The sequence below is a fragment of the Acanthopagrus latus genome, chromosome 1, assembly GCF_904848185.1.
Source record: "Acanthopagrus latus isolate v.2019 chromosome 1, fAcaLat1.1, whole genome shotgun sequence".
Lineage (NCBI taxonomy): Eukaryota > Metazoa > Chordata > Actinopteri > Spariformes > Sparidae > Acanthopagrus > Acanthopagrus latus.
Genome location: NC_051039.1, coordinates 14,637,989 through 14,662,040, shown reverse-complemented (window position 1 = coordinate 14,662,040; position 24,052 = coordinate 14,637,989). Strand labels below are relative to the sequence as shown.

The 24,052-nt window shown below is 43.5% G+C and overlaps 1 protein-coding gene across 1 annotated transcript; it reads right to left on the bottom strand.

The window, feature by feature from the left end:
* Window positions 1-260: 260 nt before the first annotated feature.
* Window positions 261-19,884, bottom strand: LOC119024227 (putative methyltransferase NSUN7). The gene is made up of 13 exons (XM_037106814.1): window positions 19,705-19,884; window positions 18,049-18,186; window positions 17,341-17,517; window positions 15,398-15,456; window positions 14,147-14,283; window positions 13,454-13,606; window positions 12,515-12,695; window positions 10,359-10,572; window positions 10,073-10,216; window positions 8,629-8,730; window positions 8,405-8,522; window positions 5,255-5,378; window positions 261-1,504 (listed from the first exon to the last, which is right to left on the bottom strand). Exons 1-13 carry the CDS (start codon window positions 19,745-19,747, stop codon window positions 662-664), a joined length of 2,433 nt encoding a protein of 810 aa, XP_036962709.1. The 5' UTR covers window positions 19,748-19,884; the 3' UTR covers window positions 261-661.
* Window positions 19,885-24,052: the final 4,168 nt, after the last annotated feature.

Sequence of the window (24,052 nt, the reverse complement as noted above, 5' to 3'; positions counted from 1 at the left end):
CCTATTTCAGGGAAAAAAACAACATTTTAACAACCTTTTTAACAACCTTAACACCAACTTTATCAGATTGCTGTCACAGGAGGCATCACGTTTGAATTGTTCTTCAAATTTCTTCAAATCTGCCACAAACATCCACTTGGACTCAAGGATGAACTGAGTTGAATATCGTGGTCAGAGGTCGCTGTGACTGAGGTTTAGTCAGACATTAGATAAGGTCAGATATTGTTGTCATATATATTTGCAATAATATGCACAATTTTTCACAATGTCATCGAATAGCTATTCTGACATCTCTTATTTTGAAAAGGCCATAACTTATTCATTCAAACGATCCAGCTTTCCTTTGACTGACTATTGTGTATGTGCATTCCTTACAGTGTATAGTGAAGTCACACCTTGCATCACAAGACTGGTGATGAAGAATTCATTTGTCACATATTTTTATTTCTCATATTTAACTTAAATACTTTTATCAGTTCCCATCTTGGAATGTAGAGCAAAAAATACATTCTGGTACACAGTATTCAGCTGATGATTTAAGTTAAATCACACTTCTCCATGTGTAACTTACAACGCCTTCATTCTTAAAAACAATCTACTTGCGAGCCCCTTCATTCATGATATTGGTGTTGAATTCACCACATCGGCAAACTCAATGTTTCTATAATCCAGGCAGAGAGATTGTTGATGCGCACGATGCAGATAATTGGGTGAGGTGAGAGCTGGACGCCTGGGACAGACACTGGGAGTGAGAACTGCCACTCCTGCTGCTGCGAGATCTGGGCGATGGGAAGGAAATGGGTGGCAGGACGGAATCTGCGGTCTTCGACCCGTTCTGTGTCACCACCTCTGTCTTCGCTCTGACCGCCTTCGACTGGGTCTTAAACTGGCTTTCAGGTTTAGTTGCATTCCTCAGTGTCCTCTCTGCTCTCTCAGGCTCTGTGTTCTGTCTCTTCACCTGCTTGGAGGCTGCATGTGGAGCCGGTGGAGCAGGACTGGCAGGGGCACGGGTGCTGAGGACGGTCTGCTGCGATTTAATCGATGTGCTGTCACTGAGCTTGTGTGCAAGGGCTGTGATCGGAGACAAGCGGTTGGAGGGTTTTGCAGAGGACATCAACGACAGTGTAAGACGAGGTATTCTTCTCGGTTTCGTCTTGACTCGCCTCTTCGTTGGTTTCTTCTTCTGAGGCTTCGAGGCTGCGGCCGCCCTGTTGGACTGTTTTGGTTGTTGTTTGACCTTTCGTCTACTCCCTTTCTTCTTCTTTCCTCCCTCCTTTGCCTCCACATCACACTCACCGTTCTTGCCCTCACATTCTGCGGCTGGATCTTGCCTCTCCTGGCTTGAGGGGGACGAAGGCCTGCTGCTGGCCGAAGCGACACGATTCTTGTTGCCTTTCCCCTTCTTAACATTTTTCGGTTGTTCGGATATTACTCCACCCAGGAGGCCCTTTGCTGCTGCCCTTGCCAGGACATCCTGGACTGTTTCCACCTTCGTGGGATCCGCCTGAAAAAGCAAGGGCAGTTTTGATGTGGAGATGCAACACATTAAAACTACAGGCCTCTGGGGTAACATAGCACCAAGGAGATCTATGCAACACCACACAACGCTGTCGAAATGAGACACAGCTATAAAGTGAACCTGCGGAGGAGGAGGAGGAGGAGGAGGAGGAGGAGGAAGAGAGATCGCTGGGGGATTGATGGCTTTTACATCCCGACAGAGCAGAGTGGGTTATCATTTATAAGACTACAAAACAGTAACTGTCACAAGCCAATTATCGTGTTTCTCTTCCTGCGTGAGAAAACCAGGGTGAAAACATGAACTTGGGACGATACTTTCTCATCTGTATGTTTCACAGGCCTACGTATGATGTTGACATTTCTTCAATAAGTGTCATATCATGTTCACGTTACATGTTTCGTATCGGGAGTCGGAGGGGATAGTTGTGGAGTCACAGGCACCTCAGGAAGATTTCAGGCCACGTTCATATTTGCAGAAAACAGATATATTGGATGAAATGTCCACAACTGTGTGTGACGCTGACTGTAGGTATTCTTAAGCCAAAAAGGTGATATTTTGTGCCTAAACCTAACCAGATTATAACCACAGTTTTTCAGTGCATGAAATTTGTTAGCATTTAGCGTAAAGCTTGGCTGCTCCAGAGGACGAGCTGCCCTGAGAGCTGCAACAGAAGAATCTAAGGGGGGTTGAAGAGGTCGGTGTGTTTACTAGGGAAACTACAGCTCACAAAACACTGTCAGATCTCCCACTGGCTGTTGTCACAAGATAAAATACAAAACTGAACCTAAAGAAAGACAAAAGTTTCAACATATCTGTGGTTTGCAGAAACAGACTGCCAACTATTATTCTGCCACTGAGCTAGCAGCTGCATGAGGTTGTACTGAGGCACGGTGGTGCTTTAAGCTAAATGCTAAAATCAGCATGCAGATATCCTCACACGGAAAATGCTAACATGCTGCGCTTCAGCAGGTGTATTGTTTACCATGTTCACCATTGTAGTTTAGCGTGTTAGCCTGCTGCTAACTGGCACTAAACAGAAAGCTGTTTAGCAGGTATCATTAATCAAACTATTGAACAAACAGTAATGTTGAGCCACTGATGGCATCAAGGGAATGAAAGCAGTTACAATTTGACCTGAGTGGAACAGGACATTTTATGCCACCAAAACACGACGTGACAAAACACACACGTTAATGTGTACATACAGTATAAGCACATGGTTGAACCAGTCTTTCAACATTTAAACAGAGTCAAAATCCCTTTAAATCTGCTTTAAGTCTTTTTCTTCTCCATCCCTCTTCTTCCGTCTCTCCTTGTCTCAGTCTCGTCTGTAATGAAAGCTGAATGACGTACAGCGCGCCGCTCAAAACACTGCAAATGCAGCTTTTTTATTCACCCTCAAGTGTTTAATCTGCCTTTAAATTGTTTTTCATTTTCTTGCTTTGACAGCATTATATGCTCTGAGTCATTTATAAGCCTCAAAACTTAAATTATGCGGCGGAAATGTGAGTTTGTAATAAAGAGGAGAAGACTACATTAGACTAGAGAGAGGCATGAATGATGGCAGCCTGTCAGATGTGTTTAACAGATTAAATATTTCATTTCTTTCCATGGTTTTGGGTGGATTTAGATACACATATTGCGATGACATTTTAGATATCTCGCAGACTTTGGTGATCTTTTCCTATTGCAGCATCATGAGGTTAACATTTGTAGTTTTATTAAAATACATATACAACAACAACTGGACAGATTGAGATTGAATTAGCTACAGAAAATGATGGTCTCCACGTGATGAACGTAAATAACTTCCCCCTCACCATCAACAAGCCATGGTTTTTATTTTTCCAATACGTTGGGCTATGACCAAATCTGCAAAACTAGGTTCTCAGTCATCCAGGTCGTGGTGAATCTAAATGCTGTATCATAGGCAGCTGGACTTGTTTCAGTTTCTTGGAAGATGTTTCACCTCTTATAGACCTCTTATTATTGGAGGGGAGTGGCAGGCTTTTAAACCCTGTGTGGGAGTGTCCTCATAGAGTCGTCAAGGACGCATGTGAGCTCTGAGTTTCAGAGTCGCTTGGGCCATTTATGGGTCACTGACCCAACCAGCCTTTGCGTGGGTTGCTAGTGCGAGGTGAGCCCAGGTGTGAATGGCTGTTAAGCTGTCTGGGGAGAGAACTCAGTGCTCCATTGCAGCTGGATGATAAATAATGTCGTAGGCCGCCTCCTCTTTTCAAAGACGGTCGTCTATCCTACTGTCATCCCAATCAGCCTCATCTGTAGGTTGTGTTGTCCAGAGACACCGCAGCTGCGACAGTCGAAGAGGTCTGTGTGTTTACCTGGAAAACTAAATGTCACAATCTGCTGTATTAGCTCCACAGCTGACGGCTTGTTTTGTTTTGCAAAAAAAAAAAAAAAAAAAAATGGAAAGAAAAATGCAGACACAATGCATTAACACTAGATAACCACTGGATAAACAGTTAGGAAACAGCGTGCTTGCTGGCTGAACCGTGTCTCATTTGTGGTCTGAGTAAATTCATCATGGCCCACTGACCATAGTCACAGATCCCACCAGTGTTGCCTCTTGTTTTCCACTTGCAAGAAAACCAGTGAAAGCTGCCTCAAAAGTTCATGAGGCAGTAATGACGCCTCTCTCGTGTGTTTTACAGGTGAAGTTTCTCAGGTTTTTGCCTATCTTCCATCTATTTTTCCTAGCGACGTCTTGCTTTCTTGTCTCCCTTTGATTTCTAATAACCAGCTTCGAGGGAGACTTCTGGTTGCCCTGTCCTCATCCTCTCTCTCCAATCTCTCTGTGCTGCCATGTGTCTATTTCATATCCCTTTAAATCGTCCTCCAGCGCACTTTGACTGGTGTGGAGTCGTTCGTGCGAGCCTCTGTTAACCACCTCAGCGCCGTCAGCTGCAGCTCTGATGCGATTTCACTCTCTCAGAGTGAATGCCGATCTGATTAGATGTGATGATCATTAGATTTTGAATTGCTGCGCTGCCACTGGACAGGTGAGCACAGCCTGCCCCCTGTGTGTATGTGTGAGTGTGTGTGTGTGTGTGTGTGTGTGTGTGTGTGTGTGTATTGATATAAAGCACACACACACATACAGGCACAGTCCCATCACTGCACCATTTTCTCGAGCTGCAGGGGATCAAAGGAGCAGCATCTCATTTCCTTCTGTTATATTTTTCTTCTTTTTTATGGGTAGAGCCAGAGGAAAGAAAGACGAGGGAGGTAAAGGGACGTAGCTATGAGGTGATGCAACAAGACTGAACGGGTGGAGGAAGACTAGAATTAACCATTCATCTCTGCTGTAGAGTAGTGAAATGATTCAGCGGCGAGGGCGTATTTCATCTTTAACTTGTCTCTCTCTCTCTCTCTCTTTTTTTTTTTTTTTTACAGAGTATTGGTATAATGCTGCAGTGTTTCAGGGAGAGATAGCCTCTGTGTGTGTGTGTGTGTGTGTGTGTGTGTGTGTGTGTGTGTGCATGCGTGGAAACAAGCAGAGCCGACCGACCTCCCAGCAGACAGACAGTAAAAGAGTGCAGCCTCAGCACTACTGGAAGGTCTCGTCGCAAAGCAATCACACAACAGGTTCACACACACACACACACACACACACACACACACACACACTCCCCCCTTCCATCTCCAAACACAACCTTGCCCTCTACGTTTCTGATGTAGTTCTTCTTTCACGCCACACACTCTCTTCCCTCTCACCTGGCGAGACAGCCGCGCGGCAAAGCAGCCGTTGGTGAACTGAGATTGTTCGAGTCTGAGGAACTTGGAGTCTGCTGCCGCGTCTCCTGACTGGGAGTCATCAGGGAAAATCGGACCGTTCACCCTGAGAATGCAGCACAAATCCATCATTGCCGCATTCATTCGAGACGTGCGACTGCAAAGTAAGTGTCGACGCTGATCCACCAACAACTCTGCGGACAGGTTGTCCAGCTCAGAGCCTCGGGGACAAGCGCGTTTATGGGCCTCCACACTTTCATGCGTCTGCTGGTCCCTGTGTAGTGTTCATCTTTAGAAAAAAAAAAATTGCCTGGGCTGAATCAAAGAAGTTGCTGCTTTTTTTGGCTTATTATTTTTTTCATGTTTTATCTTTTAAGGTTCATCCTCGTGTGTCCTGTCGTTCTCTTGTTTTCTCTCCCTTGTGATCGTCCCGATTAGCTTCACCTGTCCCTGATTTGCCTCCCGTGTATTTAAGTCTGTGTCACAGTCAGTTCATCTCTTTTATTCCTAGTGTCTTTGTGTTGCTTCAGCGTCAGTCTGCACCGTATTGTACCCTTAACCAACAGTGATGTCACAGTGTACTGACCAAAATCTGGAGGGAGCCGACTCCATGGAGATCAGAGAAAACGTATGTTCGGTATCTGCTGATTAAGAGATTTTTACACCCTGGAAAACTAGACTGAAACTATATGGACTATAATTTAAGCATTTAATTTGAAGAAGCCTTTTGGCAGGAAATAAAGAGGCCATGACTGAGTAACTGAGCAGTTTATGCAAAATGTTTGTTTTACTTCCCATATTCCATCCTTCCTTCCTTCCCCTAAAACTTTGATTTAAGAGTGAACACATGTCTTTTTGTTTTAAGTTCATGATGGAAAACAACCTTTTTACATACGAGGACAGTCGATACGTTTAAAAGACTAATATGCACCCGCTGCCATCGTGCAGGTCTCGGGATTGAAAGCAGCACGGTGCCTCAGCAGATCTGCTGGTGCTGTAAACATGGAGGTGAAACACCTGCTGACTGACTCACTGCACGCTGGTGCGCAGACAAAAGAGCTTACGCGACTGAATATAATAACGTTTTGGATTTCTTCAAGAAGATGGATGGAGCAGCAGGCGTTAAAAACAGACTCTGAAATCTTCTCCACCCCGTTCACCCTGACTGTTGGATGAACCACTGTCCCCACGGCAACTGCATCTGATCCTTTATACTGTCATCCGCCCGGTGACTGTAACCGCTCTGTCTCCCTCACACACACACACACACACACACACACACACACACACACACACACACACACACACACACACACACACACACACTCAGATCCATCCTCACACACCAGCACCTACAGTAAATGTGGAGAGATGAGATACGCTGTCATATTTCCACTAGACAAACATGACTTACTCACTCTGTCTCTCTCTCACAGGCTCTCCTGCCTGTCACTGAGATGAAGCTCTCTACTCACTAGAATTGGGCTCTGCAGTTAGAGACACATGCAGATGTTACACGAGCAGCTGTCGGGAGAGATGTGTCGACGAAGCCGCGAGTTTAGCTGCAACGTGTCACTTTCATGGGTATGAGAACTGTCTGAGAGCAAAGCAGATGCCGTGCTTTCGCAAATCATTACTAGCACTTGAAATTAAAAGCACTGCAGTTTCCCCGTCGGACAAAATATCCCTTTGAGGTCAACGCGTACGAAGAAAGAGAGCCTTTAATTAAGATTTTACATCAGATGTGTTGCAGGATTCACAGTCGATATTTTTACCAGCATCATAAGACCCCAACAGCGTTTCTTTTTTTTTTTTCTACCACAGATGATTTCATTACAGTTTTCACAAGTAACTGCTTAACGTGCAGTTTTCAGCGAGGCTAGCAGCAGGGCTCTCCGGATGGGCCAGAATAAAATATCTCAACAACTAAAAGATAGAATTGCACGACATTTTATAGAGACATTAATGTCTCCAGAGGATGAATCCCGCTGAGTTTCAATGAGACTGACTTCTTCTCTAGCAGCACCAGTTCACTTTCTTGGCTTTTTGTTAAATATCTCAATAGCTACTGGTTTGATTGTTATGAAACTCAATAAAAACCCCATTGAGTTTCTTCAGTATGAAATTGAATAGATTCTTTAAGTTTTGACCCAGTAAAGACATGCAATAAGAAAGCACAAGCTATTTAAAATTTAACAAACAAACAAACAAAAGACTAGCAGACGCACACAAACAAAAGAAGTTAAGGATGAGATGGCAGAGTGCAAGTAGCTGTTAGCATGCTAACACGCTATACTAAGATTCTGTGCGTTTATGTTGTCTTAAATAATTGTAAAATTGAGTTTCCAGCTGGGAAAATGTACCTGAATGCTCCCTCGAGTCTTTTTAATCATGACTTAAAAAAAATGCTCACATGTCGTTTCTACTGTGATCTACGGCTGCAACACTGTTGTAACAAGTGCCTAATCATCTTAAATAAAAACATCATAGTAAAATATTTCTTCAGTAAAAGTCTGAAAGTATCTGATATTGAACATACATCACTATCAAAAGTACAGTTAAATGTAAATATGCATACAGTACATTTTCATGTAGTGATTGGGTTGACAAAGGCAAGTTGAGGAATTTGCATTTTTGCATCATCACTGTAAACATGTTAGCATGCTAATGTTAGCCTATGCAAGTACAGCCTCACAAGTGTGACTGTTGACTGAATGAAACTTTGTAAAACTAACATCAAAGCCAAGCAGGGTGTTTTTATAAGTTGACGTCTTTGATCTCGGTGAAAGCAAAATCACTTTGATGGACGATCTCAGTGACAGTGAGAGCGAAATGATTCCGCTTCAAAGTAAATGTCCAACTGATGCAGACATGAAAGCAGGTGAGCTGAGCTGCTGACAATCACCTGTCAGTCTCTGCCGAGGCCTTCAGCTTCCTGTTTTCCCTCAACACACCTACAATTACTTTTCTAAAAGCCCTTAATGTGCTTTGTGTGTAGTCTGTAGTAAGAACACTACATGACTAATTTAAGTTTTCTCCTGTGGAGCCTGATTGCATAATTAAACAGTGAATAGACAGCGATGTAATTCTTGCATAAAGACAGAGCAGGTGTGTATGTGTGTGTGTGTGTACCTGAGGGGCAGCAGTTTGGGGTGAGTGTGTGTTTTTTCTAACACTCTTTTCACCAGCTGTTCATTTTCCTCAGGATACACTGAGCGTGTGCAGTAGACCACAGTTTGAACCTTTGGGACTGACGGAGGAGATACAAACAATCATAAATGTGTGTGTGTGTGTGTGTGTGTCCGTGTGTGTGTGTGTGCACACGCACGTGTGTGTAGGCTTTCAAACATACTCACAGGAGAGAGCGTGTGACAGCAGTCGTGCCTGCTGGGCGGCCATTGTGTGTATCTTGCTTTTGGACACAGGACCCTGAGACAGGTCCGGCAGCAGATCCCAGTCTGTTGTATTTGGGAGATTCAATGTAAAGATACTACCTCTTTATATTTTCATCAGTATTTACAGAATATTTCATCAGTTACTACTTTCTCCCTCTGTCTACGTTGTTCAATGGTCCAGGCCCTGCAGTGGGATCTTCTCGGCACAATTCTCCATAAATGTTGACAGCTAATTAGTGTTAGCATCTGTTAGCTCAATGAATGGAGGAGGAAAGAAAAATTCATTTCTTTAAATTGCAGACAGTCAGTCATATGTTCAGTTATAACATCATAAATGCATAATTAAAAAGCAAACACATATGATAAGGCTGGGTGGTCTTCAAATGAATGTCATAATATTTACACTCCATATACAATATATTCCTCAATATTTTTGGAATCTTCTTGCTGCATAAATGTTGGGACTGAGCCACAAAATCAGATATCACAATATTTTTGACCAAATAGGCCCCACTTCGATATCGACATCTCAACAGTATTATAGGAAAGAGTATTGGTAGTTTCACAAAATATCAATGCAACAAGATTTTTTATGAATAATCATCATCAGTAATGTGGATTTAATGACTAATTGGGTCAAGACGAGTAGAACAGTCTGGTAAGTAGTTCACTTTACTGTCACGAAGCCTTTAAAACCAGGAAAAGACAACTTTAATGCCATGTCACCATGCAATGATATCCAAAATCAGAGGACATATAGTCTCTACTGATGATAATGATACATAATTGTACATAATGTCCAGCCATAACATATGTGAAATGTATTTCACTTGATATCTTTGTTGGATTTCTCTGCTGGCAATCTGCAGACTTTCTTGAGATAATTTCCTACATTTCTACTCACTGAGGTCTGCTTATCACACCTGTGACTTTAGAGTCTAAAGCTGTGGTGGACCAAATTTAACTACTTGGAAAATCTCACTTGTTGTTCCACCCTTCCTCCCTGATGTGAAGTTCCCAGCCCAGCCAACAGGAGCACACGTTAGCACTACATGTTTCTGCATACTAACATTTCTACACAACGTGTCCTATCATGTTCACACTACATGTTTTCTATGACCTGACTTTCACATCGGGTGGTTGAGCTACGGGCGAGAGGGCTGGGTTTGCAAGTGGCCGCAGTTTGACATTTTGTCTCAACATTTGCTACTGTGACACGAAACAGATTTGACTAGAAATCGGGGCGTCTCCAGCTGTGTTCACGGCAACAAAACTAGGTTAAACTAAACCTTTTCTAACCTGAACCAAGGAGTTCTTGAGACTAAACCTGAGCACATGAAACAGGAAGCTGAATCTAAAGAGTAAAGTCAAATTGTAACATATCCTTGGTTTGTGTTGGGCTGACCTCCATGTTCACTGTGGATGGTGGGCACAGGGTCACTGAGGGCGGAGGACGAACACTGAGGCAGCACTATGATGACCTTCAGCTTCTGGACAGCGGCGTCCCACTCATCCAGACCGCAGAACGCTTCTGACAGGACTCGCACATCTAAGTTAGAGATGGATTTGCATCAGTGAAGCCGTGTGTGTGTGTGTACAGTAGGAACGCATGTTTTGTAGTCTGGAATAAAAAATGTTCCTTTGTTAAATAACAGACTTTGTGTCCTCTGGAATATTTGCTTCTCACTCACTCTTCAGGTCCATTTGTGTGAGCAGCTCTTGCATCTCCTCGACGTGTGAAGGTGCGTGATCAGCGCCGCACACCAACACTCGACCGGAGCGGGCGGCGGCCGCGACGGCCATGTGGGCCACCGTCACGGCCGAGAAAGACCCCACCGCCAGGACGTCACCATTCTCAAACAGCAGGGGGCGTAACACACTCACCGCCACACACACGCTCCTGTCCTGCAAAACACACACACACACACACACACACACACACAGGTGGAGGACTTTCTTGTTAATCTCGAGGAAGCCGTTCCCTCCAGCGTCATAGACTGCTGTGCTGCTAATCAAGAACACAGCAAAGTGACGTCTTTAACTCAGTGTGACAAACTTTAAACTCCACCTCCAACTGAAAAGGGTCTTTTGTAAAGAGCTGAACTTTTTAATCTGTCTCGCAGCGAAATGAAGCTGAGTTCAAGTTTTTAAGAAGGATTGATGTAATTAACTGCAGCTCCTCCTGTTTGTTTCACAGGGAAGCTCGCAGTCAGCATTTTGGTTTTTTTTTTTAAGAAGTCTTTAAAGCCGATAAATATGTTTTTACTTATCTCTGTGAAGACATGTGCTGTCCAATAAAGTGGACACACAGAAAACATTTTTTTTTGAGAAACTAGAAGATTGCAGCCATATTAGCTTTTGAGGCACTACGTGGCCTGGCACCAGACTGAATCTCACAAATGCTTTTGGTTTATGATACAGGAAGACCACTAAGATCCTGAACTAAAACATTTGGTGATGCGCTTCTAGCCGTTGGAACAGCCTTCAGGACGATCTGAGAAGAGCCGGAAATATCTGCAGATGTGCAAGATGTGAACTAAAATCTAAAATGGCATCATCAGCAGCCATTGCAGCCTGATGCAGTGTTTATTGTTGCGGGGGGACTTCAACCACGTGGACTTGAAAGCAGTGCTCCCAAAATTCCATCAGCACGTAACGTGTGCAACCAGAGGAGCTAACACTCTGGACAAGGTCTACTCAAGGCTGCTCATAGGCCAGACCTGTGTGGAGAGGGTCTCCAACTTCTGCTTCCTGGGAGTCAACATCAGGGAGGACCTGACCTGGGGCGTCCACACCACTGAGCTAGTGAAGAAGCCCCAGCGGAGACTTTACTTCCTGAGGGTTCTCCGGAGGAACAACACCCCCCCCCCCCAAAACTGCTGGTGTCCTTCTACCGCTGCTCTCTGTGTGTTGTTTTCAAGCTGCACTGTGGCACAGAGGAAAAAGCTCCATGGGGTCACAAAGGCAGCACAGAAAATCACTGGCTGCCCTCTCCCCTAACTAACTTCACAGATATCACTGCCTCAAAAAGGCCAAAACCATCCTACAGGCCTCATCACACCCCAGCCACACACTGTTCAAACTACTGCCGTCAGGCAGGAGATACAGGTCCATGAAAACTAGAACAAACAGACTACAAAACAGTTTTTATCCAACAGCCATAACGGCATTGAGCAGTGCTACTAAAGCATGAATGTGGATGTCTGTATGGGTGTGTCTCCTATGTGTTTTTAGCATTAATATGCATACAGTAGTAGAATATTTTATTTATGTATTTGTTCATGCATAAACTACCTCAATTATATGTTTTGCACTGAACAAAGACTCCACCTAATTTGGTTGTATCTGTTACAATGACAATAAAGATATTATATTCTATTCTACTTATTTTAATGTATTTATTTGTTTTTACATCCTAGCTTTGTATTCTGTTTTATCAGCATTTTATTATTTATCATTGTTAGTTTTATGTTCTATTTAATTTTAAAACATGCTTAAATCAATTTTTGTTTGCCGTATTTTTTAATGTTATTTCTATTGTTATTTTTATCACCTGCATTATCTTTTATTATTATGCTTTTTTTTTTGTATTGATGCTGTGTGTTGGTCTCTAAATCCATTTCTCTTTTCTTGAAGGTGCATTATATAGTTTGAGGAAGAAATTTTAATCAGAAGACAAAAAGATCTTCATCAGATGATTTAAAAAAAGATTTAAAAAAAAATATGCCTAACAAACTAAATAAACCAATTCTCTTTTGTCAGTCTGTTAGAGATTTTTGTTTATTTAGTATACACGGTGTCACCTTTAATGGGTTTTAGCTCTAGTTAAACACAGATGCAAACATACCTGCATGTTGAGTGCATGTGATGCTGTGAGGTGTTGCTGGAGCAGAGCGTGGAGCTGTTGGGTGAAGACCAGTGTGTCCGGACAGAGAGGGTCGCTGCAGAACGTCGGGCCTCTGAGGTCAGCGATGTTCTTCACTTCACGCAAGCCGGCGCTTCGTAACGCTTCACACACTTCCTCAACACTTACGGAGCACAGGGGAGGTGAGATAAATCTATTAGTTCAGAGTGCAGAGGATATTTACAATAAATCCTGTGACTCAAATGCATCAGTGCCCAAGCCAAGGCCTGCTTCCCTCCAGGGCTGTCTGGAGAACGGCGATGCAGCTTTCAGCTTTACATCAGCAATGACAGCAGCACTTCTTACCCTCCAGCTGTAAGAGCGCTGAGCCTTCCTGTCTCAGATACGCCCCAGTGAACTTCACTGACTATTAACCTCGCTCTGCAGTGCCCCCCCACACAGAGCCTGTCATGTTAGACTCACAGAGTACAAGTCATTTCATAAAGAGTTTAACGCTCCTTTTTAATGCTGGCAGCCTGTGTGCTGCAGCGTGTGACATAAACCAGATAATCCCTGCTGGTTTATACCCAAACACACTGAAATGTGGGACGTATCACAAAGAAGAGCAGAGGGGAGCTATTGAATGCTGAAGAGTCAGATGATTTAATAAACTCAATATGCTCATAGATGCAGGCACTTAATGGCACAAAGAACACAAAAAGGCTCCGACTGGCAGCAACTCTGGGGTGTGATGAGTTTCTCTTCCTCAGGCAGCATCTTTTATTTAAGTGTTTGTCACCAGAATAATTACAATACTTCACAATATTTGCACTTTCTCTGTAATTAGAAGCAGAATAAATATGTGAATAACTGTGAAAGTGATTACACAGCTTAGATTATACACCTTGTCTCCTGTGTGTGTGTGTGTGTGTGTGAGCGTACCTGGTCTTGAGTGTGTTGACCCAGCCGTAAAGCGGCAGATGTTTCGCCCTGTGCTGTTTGGCCCTGACTGGATCGGACAGGAAACAGGAGACACTATGCAGATGATGTTTCACTCTGCAGCGAGCGAGAGATGCTGCCAGCTTGGTCTTACACCTGTAACAATCACACACAAGACATTTTTAAAGGGTAACTCCACCAATTTATAAACACACTGAAGTGTGTTTACAGGTCTTTAGAGGGGAGTAGTATTACTGCATATGTGAAAAAATGATATCAGATCTTTTTGTGGATCCAGAGGAAGAAGCTGCATATGACCTGATAAGCTGTCACTTAGTGGCTGGGCTGAATTGTGGGTAATGTAGGCAGCAGGTTTTGAAAAGGCCATAATGTCCATCATTTGTTTCACAGTGCTGTAGGAATGAAATGCGTGCCTGCATTACCCACAATGCACCTAAACCACTGAGTGACATCACTATAGGCAATTTATCAGATCACTACTGCATATGCTTTTTTCACATATGCAGTAGTACTCCCCAAGAACTGTACTACTGCATATGTGAAAAAAAGTAGTTTGGAGGTGGTGGAATTACCCTTTAACATGCAAGCAGTTGAAACTATTTCAGATTTGAGTTGTAAAACTCTCACGTGCGTGATGTTAATGCTTCACATCAGCCTCTACACCTTCACACAGACCTGAGCAGACTGCTCTCCAGGACTCTGACTTCCTGCAGAGGCTCGTCTTCATCCTTCGATGAACGTTCACGCACAAGAAACCTTCGGTCCTGGAAGTCAAACAGCATCACCATCGCCAAGGGCAACAAATCGCGAGACTGCAAAACATCATCATCATCATCATCATCATCATCATCATCATCATCATCATCATTTTCATCGTATAGATAATATTAATATTAGACTATGGCTCTTTCTACAGCAGACATTTCAACTTGTCATAACATAACATTCATCTTAAACCTGTTGTAATATTTCTTTTACCACTGTTTGGCTCATTTTAACACAACAGCAACACATCACTGTCTTTTGATAATGAACTTCTCAATGACCAGTTTCTTGTTTACAGACTGTTTACATCTTCGGAGCACTGTCATCATTCATCCGGACTCTCACATATTCACTCTCTTTTATCTCTAGTTTTGGTCTCCACCGCCTCCTGAGGGAAACATCCGGCAGCTAAATTCTCCACCATGTTCATCGGCTAGTCACCAACTGTGTCTGTCCGCTGTGTAGTGTAAAGCAAGTAGCCTTTTTTTCCCCCTGCTGGACGTTTGCGCTTATCATTATAAGTGACTTCTATATGTTGTCCATTGCTTATATAAATCTATTGATTATAGCCGCCTTGAGGAAAACTAAAAGTGATCAGCAGATATTTTCTCGCTCTTCCCTTCCTTCTCTTCTCTCAGTGTCTGTGTCTCTGCAGGAGTTTGAAGACGTATGTTGCAGTAAAAGAGGTGTGTGGAATTACAAAGAGCCGTGTGGCAGCTTTTATAGTCATAGCGGCAGACTAATGGCCTGTCAGCCCACTCTCTCTGTTTCGCCATCCCTCAACAAAGTAATCCTTTACACACACACACACATTAACACACACTGGTATGCCTCTCCGCCCATGTGTGTGTCATTGCACAGTGTTTTATGGTGTCATTTACAGTCTCTCAGTTGGAAAGTGTGTCCCTATGCATCATTTGCCATCCATAACCATCTCGACTCCGAACAGATCTGAATACAAATGTCCTCCTTACTCGCCAGCATTTCAACATATTCTGATGGAGCACATTCACATTGGCGGCGAGAACGCGGCTACTTTATCGGAAGACGGATAACTCCCAGACACTTTAACAGTCAGTGAGGGAGTGCTGGAGAGTTTTTTGATACTTTTTTGGGGGGGGTTGGTGACCACTCGTGTCAAGTCTGGTGGGACTCACTCACAATATTCTGAGACGTGTGGAAGCAGCTGTCAGCGATAATGTCCTCCAGTAAATCTTGGTCTTGGAGATGAACAGTAATGTTAATGGACAAGGAAAGAAATTATGAAAACATCAGTAGGATTTCACATAAGACACTTTCTAACAAATGGACATAATTATTAAAGGCTCAGTTCACTCATATTACAAAAACATACAATATTTTTTCACTTATGGGTTCCCAGATTTGGAGATATCGTCCTGTGAGATTTTGTGCCTCACCCAAGTACAACTGAGGTAAATGTGTTATGTTTATGATTTCTCTTTTATTTCAATTGCAACATATGTAATTTCTGCCCGTAGGGGTCTCTTAATGAATTGATAGTGTTGGATCATGGGAGTTGTTGTCTTCATTGTTAAACAGCCACCACTGCTGTTGAAAACCTGGTAAATTTGACGCGACGCTGGCAGAAATGTTCATGCAGTCAAGTTTTTATTCACATTGTGTTTAGTCATGCTTGTCGACATCCCTCCTGATTCTGTGACGCACCACGTTTCCCCAGAAATTATAGCGAGGACTGTTGGAAACATTTTTGATAATGTACAAAGCTCGATTCAGTTATAACAAACATTTAGTCATTTTTATGCAGAAATGTTAGGAACTTAATTTTTTTAAAATGGCGGTTTCTTGTTTCTCCAGAAGCGGCATTTATATGGTCAGCAGCAGTTTTCATAGGGACTATTTCTTATGTAGAATGAAGTTCTTGTGGGCAGCAGAACACCATGACGACATATCGTCTTTATTATCATCTTATAAAGTTATTAGGGGGATCATGTTGGCCCATAAATTCTAGATGGGATCATGTCAGATGACCAACCTTTGTATAATGACAGACCGCATTCACACGGCAGCCATTTTCCTCTGACAGCACGCTCAGGTTGGGAACTTGAATGCTGGGATAATGTTACGCTCCAGGTTCTTTGTTCCAGATTTAAAGTTGAAGCCTATAAAGCATGTTGATTCGTTCTCTTCCTGATAGATTGGCAACTGAAATAATTTTCGTTGTCAGTTTTAAAATATGGCTCCACTTATATCCACCAGCTCCTCTGCAACGTTGTCAGTAAAACATTTACTGCAGGGCTGGTTGTGTGTGTGTGAAAATGAGACGGATGAGAACAGTGAACCAAAACAATAAAGTTAAAACAGTTAGCTAAAGGACTGCCCTGCGAAACTGGGGACGAGGCCAGAGCTGGGTGATGATTCCCTGTCGGTTCATCCCCACAATGGACTCTTTTCACGTCATGCAAATTCGACCAATTGAAAAAGTGAGAATATTTATCGGGCAGCATTAAAATGTCACTTTTCACCGCTTTCAGCCGCGCAGGCCAACGGACGATTGAAATCCTTTGTACTGGGGTGGTCGCAAACATCTCAGAGAGCAACATTTCCAAACCTGACCAAATGAAATCAAAACTATCTGCATAGGAAGATACCAGCAGCAGCCCCCTCCCTCCCACATGTGCAGTCTAATACTGTATAAAAGTGTGTGTGTACCTTTCTTTAGCGTGAGTGTGTGTGTGTGTGTCCACGGCATGCACCCTCTTATCACCTCCCATACAGACATCTGCTGTAACGCCAGCTGAAGTAATTTGCAGTCACACGGAGCAATAAAATGTATGAATATATACTATTTAATCTACAGTGTGCAGTTGAAGGTGCTATTCAGAAGTGAATATTGGAGTTGACACATGCATGCTGCAGCCAGACTGCTATTCATTATAGAGATAAGGCCCGGGAGGTGGGTGAGGTCTGCGGAGGCAGCGCTACAGTAGATCAAATGAATTTCCCCCTGACTTTACGTTTAACCATCAGTCCCTCCTGTCCAGGCAGGCGCGACGTGGGACGACTTGGATCTCAGGCTTAGATTTGGTCAAAGAAAGCTGAAAACAATCAGAGTCGCGTCGTACACTTGAGTGTGTTGAAGGCGAGTTGGTAGGCCTGTCTCTGGGTGGTTTTGTCTTTGCTCTCTGGCTGCGGCGCGTCTGTCTTCCTCCCATAGTGTCCAGGCTGCTGTGTCTTCTCTGTCCGCAGCTGTTGGAAAATGGCCGCTGCTTGCAAGTAGGCCTCATCTGATGGCGGGGAGACTGCAGGAAAAAGGGATCTCAGATGAACTTCACAGAGTAAATGTATAATATATAGTGAGTGCCCCAAGAAGTAATACCTTTTATTGGAAGAGAGACTGGAAGGGCACCTTAGAGGCTACTTTATCACATTTTCTCCACTGGATGGGCACACTGATGGACACTTTTTTCCCCCCTTCTTTGAAACCAGCATGTTTCAACTACATTTTCTAAAGTTTGAGTGCCTCGATTGTCTGCTTGTCTCTCCGAAACAGTGAAAGGCAGAGATATCGGCTCGCTGTGGCGCATACAGCTCATACAGTTCAGCTATAGGTGACTGCAACCTGAGGCCACACAGGTATATTTGAGAGCCTCGGCTTTCTTTTCACAATATAAGCCCTCGCCCATTGTTGAGTGATGAACTGCTGCAGCGACCAGTGTGCTCCATCAGGGTGAAACCACTTGAATAAAGAAAACAGGGCTGAACACTTTAGAATGTATTTAATCCTCCTCCGTATGAGATGAAATATTCAAAGCTTCAGAATTGTGTCTCACCCGGTGAGGGTAGGGGTGAATGAAGACGAGGAAGAGGAGGAAGGAATGAGAGGGGCTTGTTGGTCCGTTGATCCTGATGCGATGATGTGAAGATCTCCTCTGTCACAGAGCTCGTGTTCACATCCTCACTGCAGTCCACTGTAAAAGAGGGGGAAACAGTGTGTGCTTATGATACACACACACACACACACACACACAACTGACAACCAGAGAAACAAACAGCAGAATAAAGACCTTACCTTTGTCTGTCATGCTCACAGCAACAAAACCAAACACTTGTCAAGCTCCCGTAAACAAATTCCCCTCCCTCTCTCAACATTTCTGTCTCTTTCTCTCTCGAGCTCCTGCCAGTAAGCATCCGCGATAGACAGACACTGAAGCTGTTTGTTTGGAGTTTAACTTGAGATGTGCAAATGTAAATAAGACGCATGGCGTTAGTCACGGCAGATATGTGATCCACCCTCCAGCTTCCTGTGAATGTGAGACAGTGCGGCTGCAGGAGGCGGTGGGTAATTGGGCCCCTGCTCCCGCCGCAATTAGCTGGCTGGTCAGATACATGAGCATGAATAAATAATGAGCCGCTGGCCGACCCCGGACAAAGGTCCACCTCTCACTGACCTGCCTCGACTCTCACTCGAGCCAGTTCATACAAAAGCACACACACACATCAAGTACAGGTTTGCTTCTCTGCACTACTTTTGCTAGTTTTGTTGTTCAGTTTTGGGCCTGTACTTTTAATGTTGTTGGACTTTTGTGATGTCACATCCAGACACGTGACTCATTTTGTTCTCGGGCGAGTGTTACACAGATGTTTTATCGATTCTCCGCACAGCGATGCGATATTTGACGATATATCACAAAGTCTGCCAGGTTACGATTTCGATGTGATTCAATGTTACGTGCCCATTTGACACGATCAGTCACAGAAGAAGCAAGTGAGACGCACTGTCTTTTCTCCAAAGCCCAAAATATTTCCACACTGCTGTTTAATTCCTGAGAGGGGAGTTCACATCTTCATTGTGTTGTTCTTGGCTGCTTGCCATCACCTGCCCGGCACCAGCACAGTTTGAAGGTTTCCGAATGACATGCGCAGAGACGTGCCAGGGTAAGGTCAAGATAAAGTGATGATATGGGTCGACGTTTTCACTTTGCATCAACCGACATATCAATCCTGATCAAGGGATTGTCACGCTTTTTGCTGTACACAAACTCGGCATCTGAATCTGATGTTTGCAGGCTGTCGTTCTACCAGTGATATGTGTGTTGAGGAGACATCACCTGAATTGACCAGAAGAATTGGCACATGAGGATTAACACCCGGAGTGCAGGGCCCACTAGCCTCTAATTAAACTGGATTAATAGAGAGAAAACACGGACAGGGTGTAATCGGCTTTCACAGCACTCGTCAATGTTTAAGAGCAAAATTGGGATTGACAAGAAATGTGCAGCGTGTTCAATAAGGAAGTGTGGGTGCAGATGGAATAAATTAATGAATATCAAACAGCAGTGATTTAATGAGTGTGAAGCAGTTTCCGTCTGTCCCCCGCAGGAGAAAGTCCACTTCAGAGGAGCAGGACCGGGAGAAAAGGCTACAGCAGCTTAGTGTAATCTGCATAGACGATGATGGGCTGTTTAAAATTGCATAGCAGGTCCTACCTTTGTCAGTCACTATCCTCCTCACGGGAGCAACGCAGCACATCGTCCCGGAGAGAAATGCAGCTCAGCAAGTATCCAGAGAGGAACTATTACAACAAACTGTGTTTCCCTGCTCTGCGCTGGATACCACACACTGACCTGATGGATCAGAGCTCTCACCACCTCTCCGTCATGCCTGCTTCTCAGGTCCTGAGTTTGAAATACCATGGCAACAATATGATAATGAAGTGGGTTTTTTTCCTCCCATGTGGCAGATATACAGCAACTAACAAGACATACTCTGAAATAAGTCAGCTTTTACATTTAAAGGAGAGCCTTTGAAAGACTTCACAACAGACAAGTCGATGTGTTGATGCTCTTTCTTGGAGATAAACAGATGAACTAATTATCTGCTCTGATTAAAGAAAAGCTGTGTGTGTGTGTGTGTGTGTGTGTGTGTGTGTGTGTGTGTGTGTCTGTCTGTCTGTCTGTCTGTCTGTGCGTGTGTGTGTGTGTGTGTGTTTTGTGTCGGCATACACATTGAATAGCATGCGATACATGTCAGAAAACAGAATCATGTCTGACCAGTCCGACTTGTGAACTTTAATTCATACTGTCTCCTCATGAGTGACAGCAGGGAGACATCAGACAGACAGGGCTGATTGAGACTGCCCCCTGCTGGACACTATAGTGCCGTACATTTACGTTTACATTTAAATTTACATTCAGTGCATTTAGCAGACGCTTTTGTCCAAAGCGACTTACAGTAAGTACATTTCTCACAAGAAGGAAACCACAACATATCACTGTTGATAAAGTCAAAAACAAAAGATAGAAATAATTACATACCAGTCAGGTGGTGGTTAAAGGAGAAGTTCACCCATAAATGAAAATTCAGCTATTATCTGCTCACTTACTGCCAATGTTTTTTTTTTTTTATGTTTTAAAACTGGCACCCATCCACTTAAATGGTTTAGCAGAATGCTGCAACACAGTTTTACTGTGAAGCTCCTGTTTTGTGGACTACAAAGCTTCACCACCGACTATTCATCACCGTAGGGTGAGAAGATAAAGGCTGATATTTCACTTTTGCGCAAACTTGTCCCTTTAAGATGCCCCAACAGTGATACTAACACCTGTCAGACACTTCTAATCCACTGCATCTCGGAGACATCTTGAAGTGTTTTTTTATACAATTCATCCATTCGTCCGACAGCTTTAGTCACTTTTCAGACTTCACCCTGATATAACTGAAGAATTGCGTTTTCAGTCGAGGGATTAAAAAAAAACCCAAAACACTTTGGATTAGCTGGAAATGCATCATCACACATCTGAAAACAGGGCTGTTTTCCTGAGCTTGACTTTTTAGAGATACAGCGATCACAGGACAGCAACGCCACAAATATTTCATAATATAATATAATAGGATGTATTACTGCCGTAGCAACCCAACAGTTGTAAAGTAATTAATGTAGTCCAACCTGCCATGTTGGGGACCCACAGGTGTTTCAAACTAATTTATTAGTTCTATGCCAATCAGAACTCAAATTGAAACACCTGTGTTGGTCCCCAACATGGCAGGCGTAGGACTACATTTGAAACTCATGAATAGTGAAACAGTGACTGCAAAATGAAAACTTTACCCAGTCACCACAGTGCAGTATGTAATTCCCTCAAGCGATCAAAGAAAATAGAAGTGATTAAGTGAAACCGCACTACTGGTTCCCACCGTACACAGTGTTTGTTGTTTTAGCCAATTACTGCAAGAGGGAACTTGCTCTGAGTAAGTTAACCTTTCACTGTTGCCACATGTCATGAAGGTAATGTCATCTGGCGTGTCACAACAGTGCTGACGGTTGGATCTGTAGGATCTGTTTTTTGTTTTCATTTGAAATGTTTTGAAACTGTAGTACTTTGTGTTATCTGGCAGGTCAATGGGTTAGAGAATCAGAAAATATTAAGAAAATAAGTTCACAGGATGAGTCCCAAAGAGAGAGTCTCAAGTTTGGACGTTCATCCTCCGTTTGATCATAACAACTCTCTTTGGAGCCAAAAGGGGGCTAAATCAGCTCTCATTTGAGGCCTAGCGGTATATGAGAAACACATGGACATCTTTCCATCCTCTTGTAATGCCTTGTGGCAAGTTTGGCATATAAGAATTGATTTAGCACTGCTGCTCTGTTGTTGTTGTTAACGGAGCTGGGTCAGGCAATTGTGAGCTGACCAATCAGAGCAGAGTGAGTATTCAGGCGACGGGGGAGGAGCGTTTCAGGGCACTGAAAAAACATGTTTTGACCATTAAACCAAAACCAAAAATAACATTATTAGCCTGAAAATGGGTGTAGTATGAGTAATTCAAAATGTGTTGCCTCCAAATTGCCTCCACTGGTGTCACTCAATGGCTGAGCTGCATTGTGGGTAATGAAAGCGGGTGAAGTTACCCTTAAAAATTCAGTGGGGTTGTCCAGGGAGTACCCTGCCCTCGCCCTGAGACAAGGCTGGGATTGGCTCCAGCAGCAACACCCCGTGACCCCATGGAAAGGGATAAGCGGTTACGGATAATGACATGACAATTCAGTGGGGATCGTCTTAAACTGAGGCCGTAAGTCAAAGGTAAGTAATGTCTGTGTCACACCAGCAGAGGGAGACATTTCACTGGCGTATGTCAGAGACACAATGCAGCCTTCTTCCTGCAGCATGTGACCCATTTCAAAGCCACTCTCTGTCCTCTAACTTGATCTGAGTACTCGAGCATTAAGAATGTATGAACCTGACTCTTCATATCAGCCTTTGTGCTGCACGAACAGGATGCAGGCTGGACTCCAGCAGCCACACAAGCTGAGGTGGACCGAGCAGTAATGGACCGTGAAGGGTATCACAAAGTCGATTTTTGTACTTCACTAGTGTTTGGTACAGCACAGATCTTGCCAGAGAAAAAGGGAGCAGGAGGTTTTTTTTCTTTGTTTCATTGTGTGGAAAAACCTCGAAGCTCTTTGGGGCCCAAATGAGCCTCACTTCTCCACAGGAGTGAGAGTACAGCTGGAGAGATTATCCCATCCAACACGCGTCATCAATGTCGCCTCACAACAGGCCTCCAGTTGCTCCCCATGCCCTGTGTTTGTGTGTGAGTGTGTGTGTGTGTGTGTGGGTGTTTGTGTGTGTATTCAATAATCGGCCTGGTTGGAGACTGCGGGTCGTGCGGCCATAAGCCGACCTGGAATTTTCTCAATAAAGGTCTAATCTTTACGGGAAGCTGGGAGGAGTTTCTTCTCTGTCTTTAGTCTGTTTACCTTCAGACTTGATCACATTTAGTGTTCACACTTTTGTTCCATATATGCAGTGTGTGTGTGCTTGTTGTCTACTTCAGTGACCTTTCCTCGATATACTACAGGAAAATGGGTCAGGTTGGGAGTAATATGTGGCCAAAAGTAGTGGACAGCCCAACATTACACCCTTACGTGATTGTGGAACATCTCATCCCCATCCCATGGCCTTTAATATCATGTCATGACAGTTTCCACACTTGGGAACCCAGAGCTAAGGTGCATTACAGCCACCTAACTGTGGCAAAACAAGAACGGAAACAAGCTAAATTGATCGCACAGCCGATATATTATCAATACGATATATGATACAATACGATACGATACAATACGATACGATGCATGATATTATCATATGTGGATTATTGGCAGAATATCAGTATTTCATATTTAGATATCCCAATTATCATCAATATTGGAGTATCACCACAGCCCCAAGTCTGTGCGAATAGTGAATAGTGTCTTTGAATTTAAGGCACAGCCAAGAACATCTTGAGACAGGTTTTCTGTTCATTTTCTTGTGTGCTCGGTTTCGTACTTTTGTTTCTCTATTCCGTACCTGATGTCTTAAAGTGTTTACTTGCTGCCATGTACCAACCCATTCTTGGCCCTGTGGAACTTCTGTGTTGCTAGTTTACGTTAGTGGACTCCTTTTCTAAACTTTTAACTGCTGCTCTCTCTTGGTTGACTGAGACCAGGCCTGCATAGAGTCATGACCCCGAGTCCATCACAAAGAAATCCACAGTCCAGCAGCGTTAAACAACTTCAACAAACCATCCACACTTTTATAGGTAACCGAGAGAGACCGGGATGGTGTAATTATTCCTGTCACATTACAATCTGCTCACATATGGCCAATTAAAATATGATTACTTTAACCATCAAGTAAAAACAGCCCCAGATCAGTGCATGGATGTGGGTGTCCACATACTTTTAGACAGATTTAGTGGCGCTTATCAAGTTGGGTTTGATCTCTCTCACTCATCAAGAGCCAATAAGAATCTATTACAGACACACACACACACGCACACGCACACGCACACGCA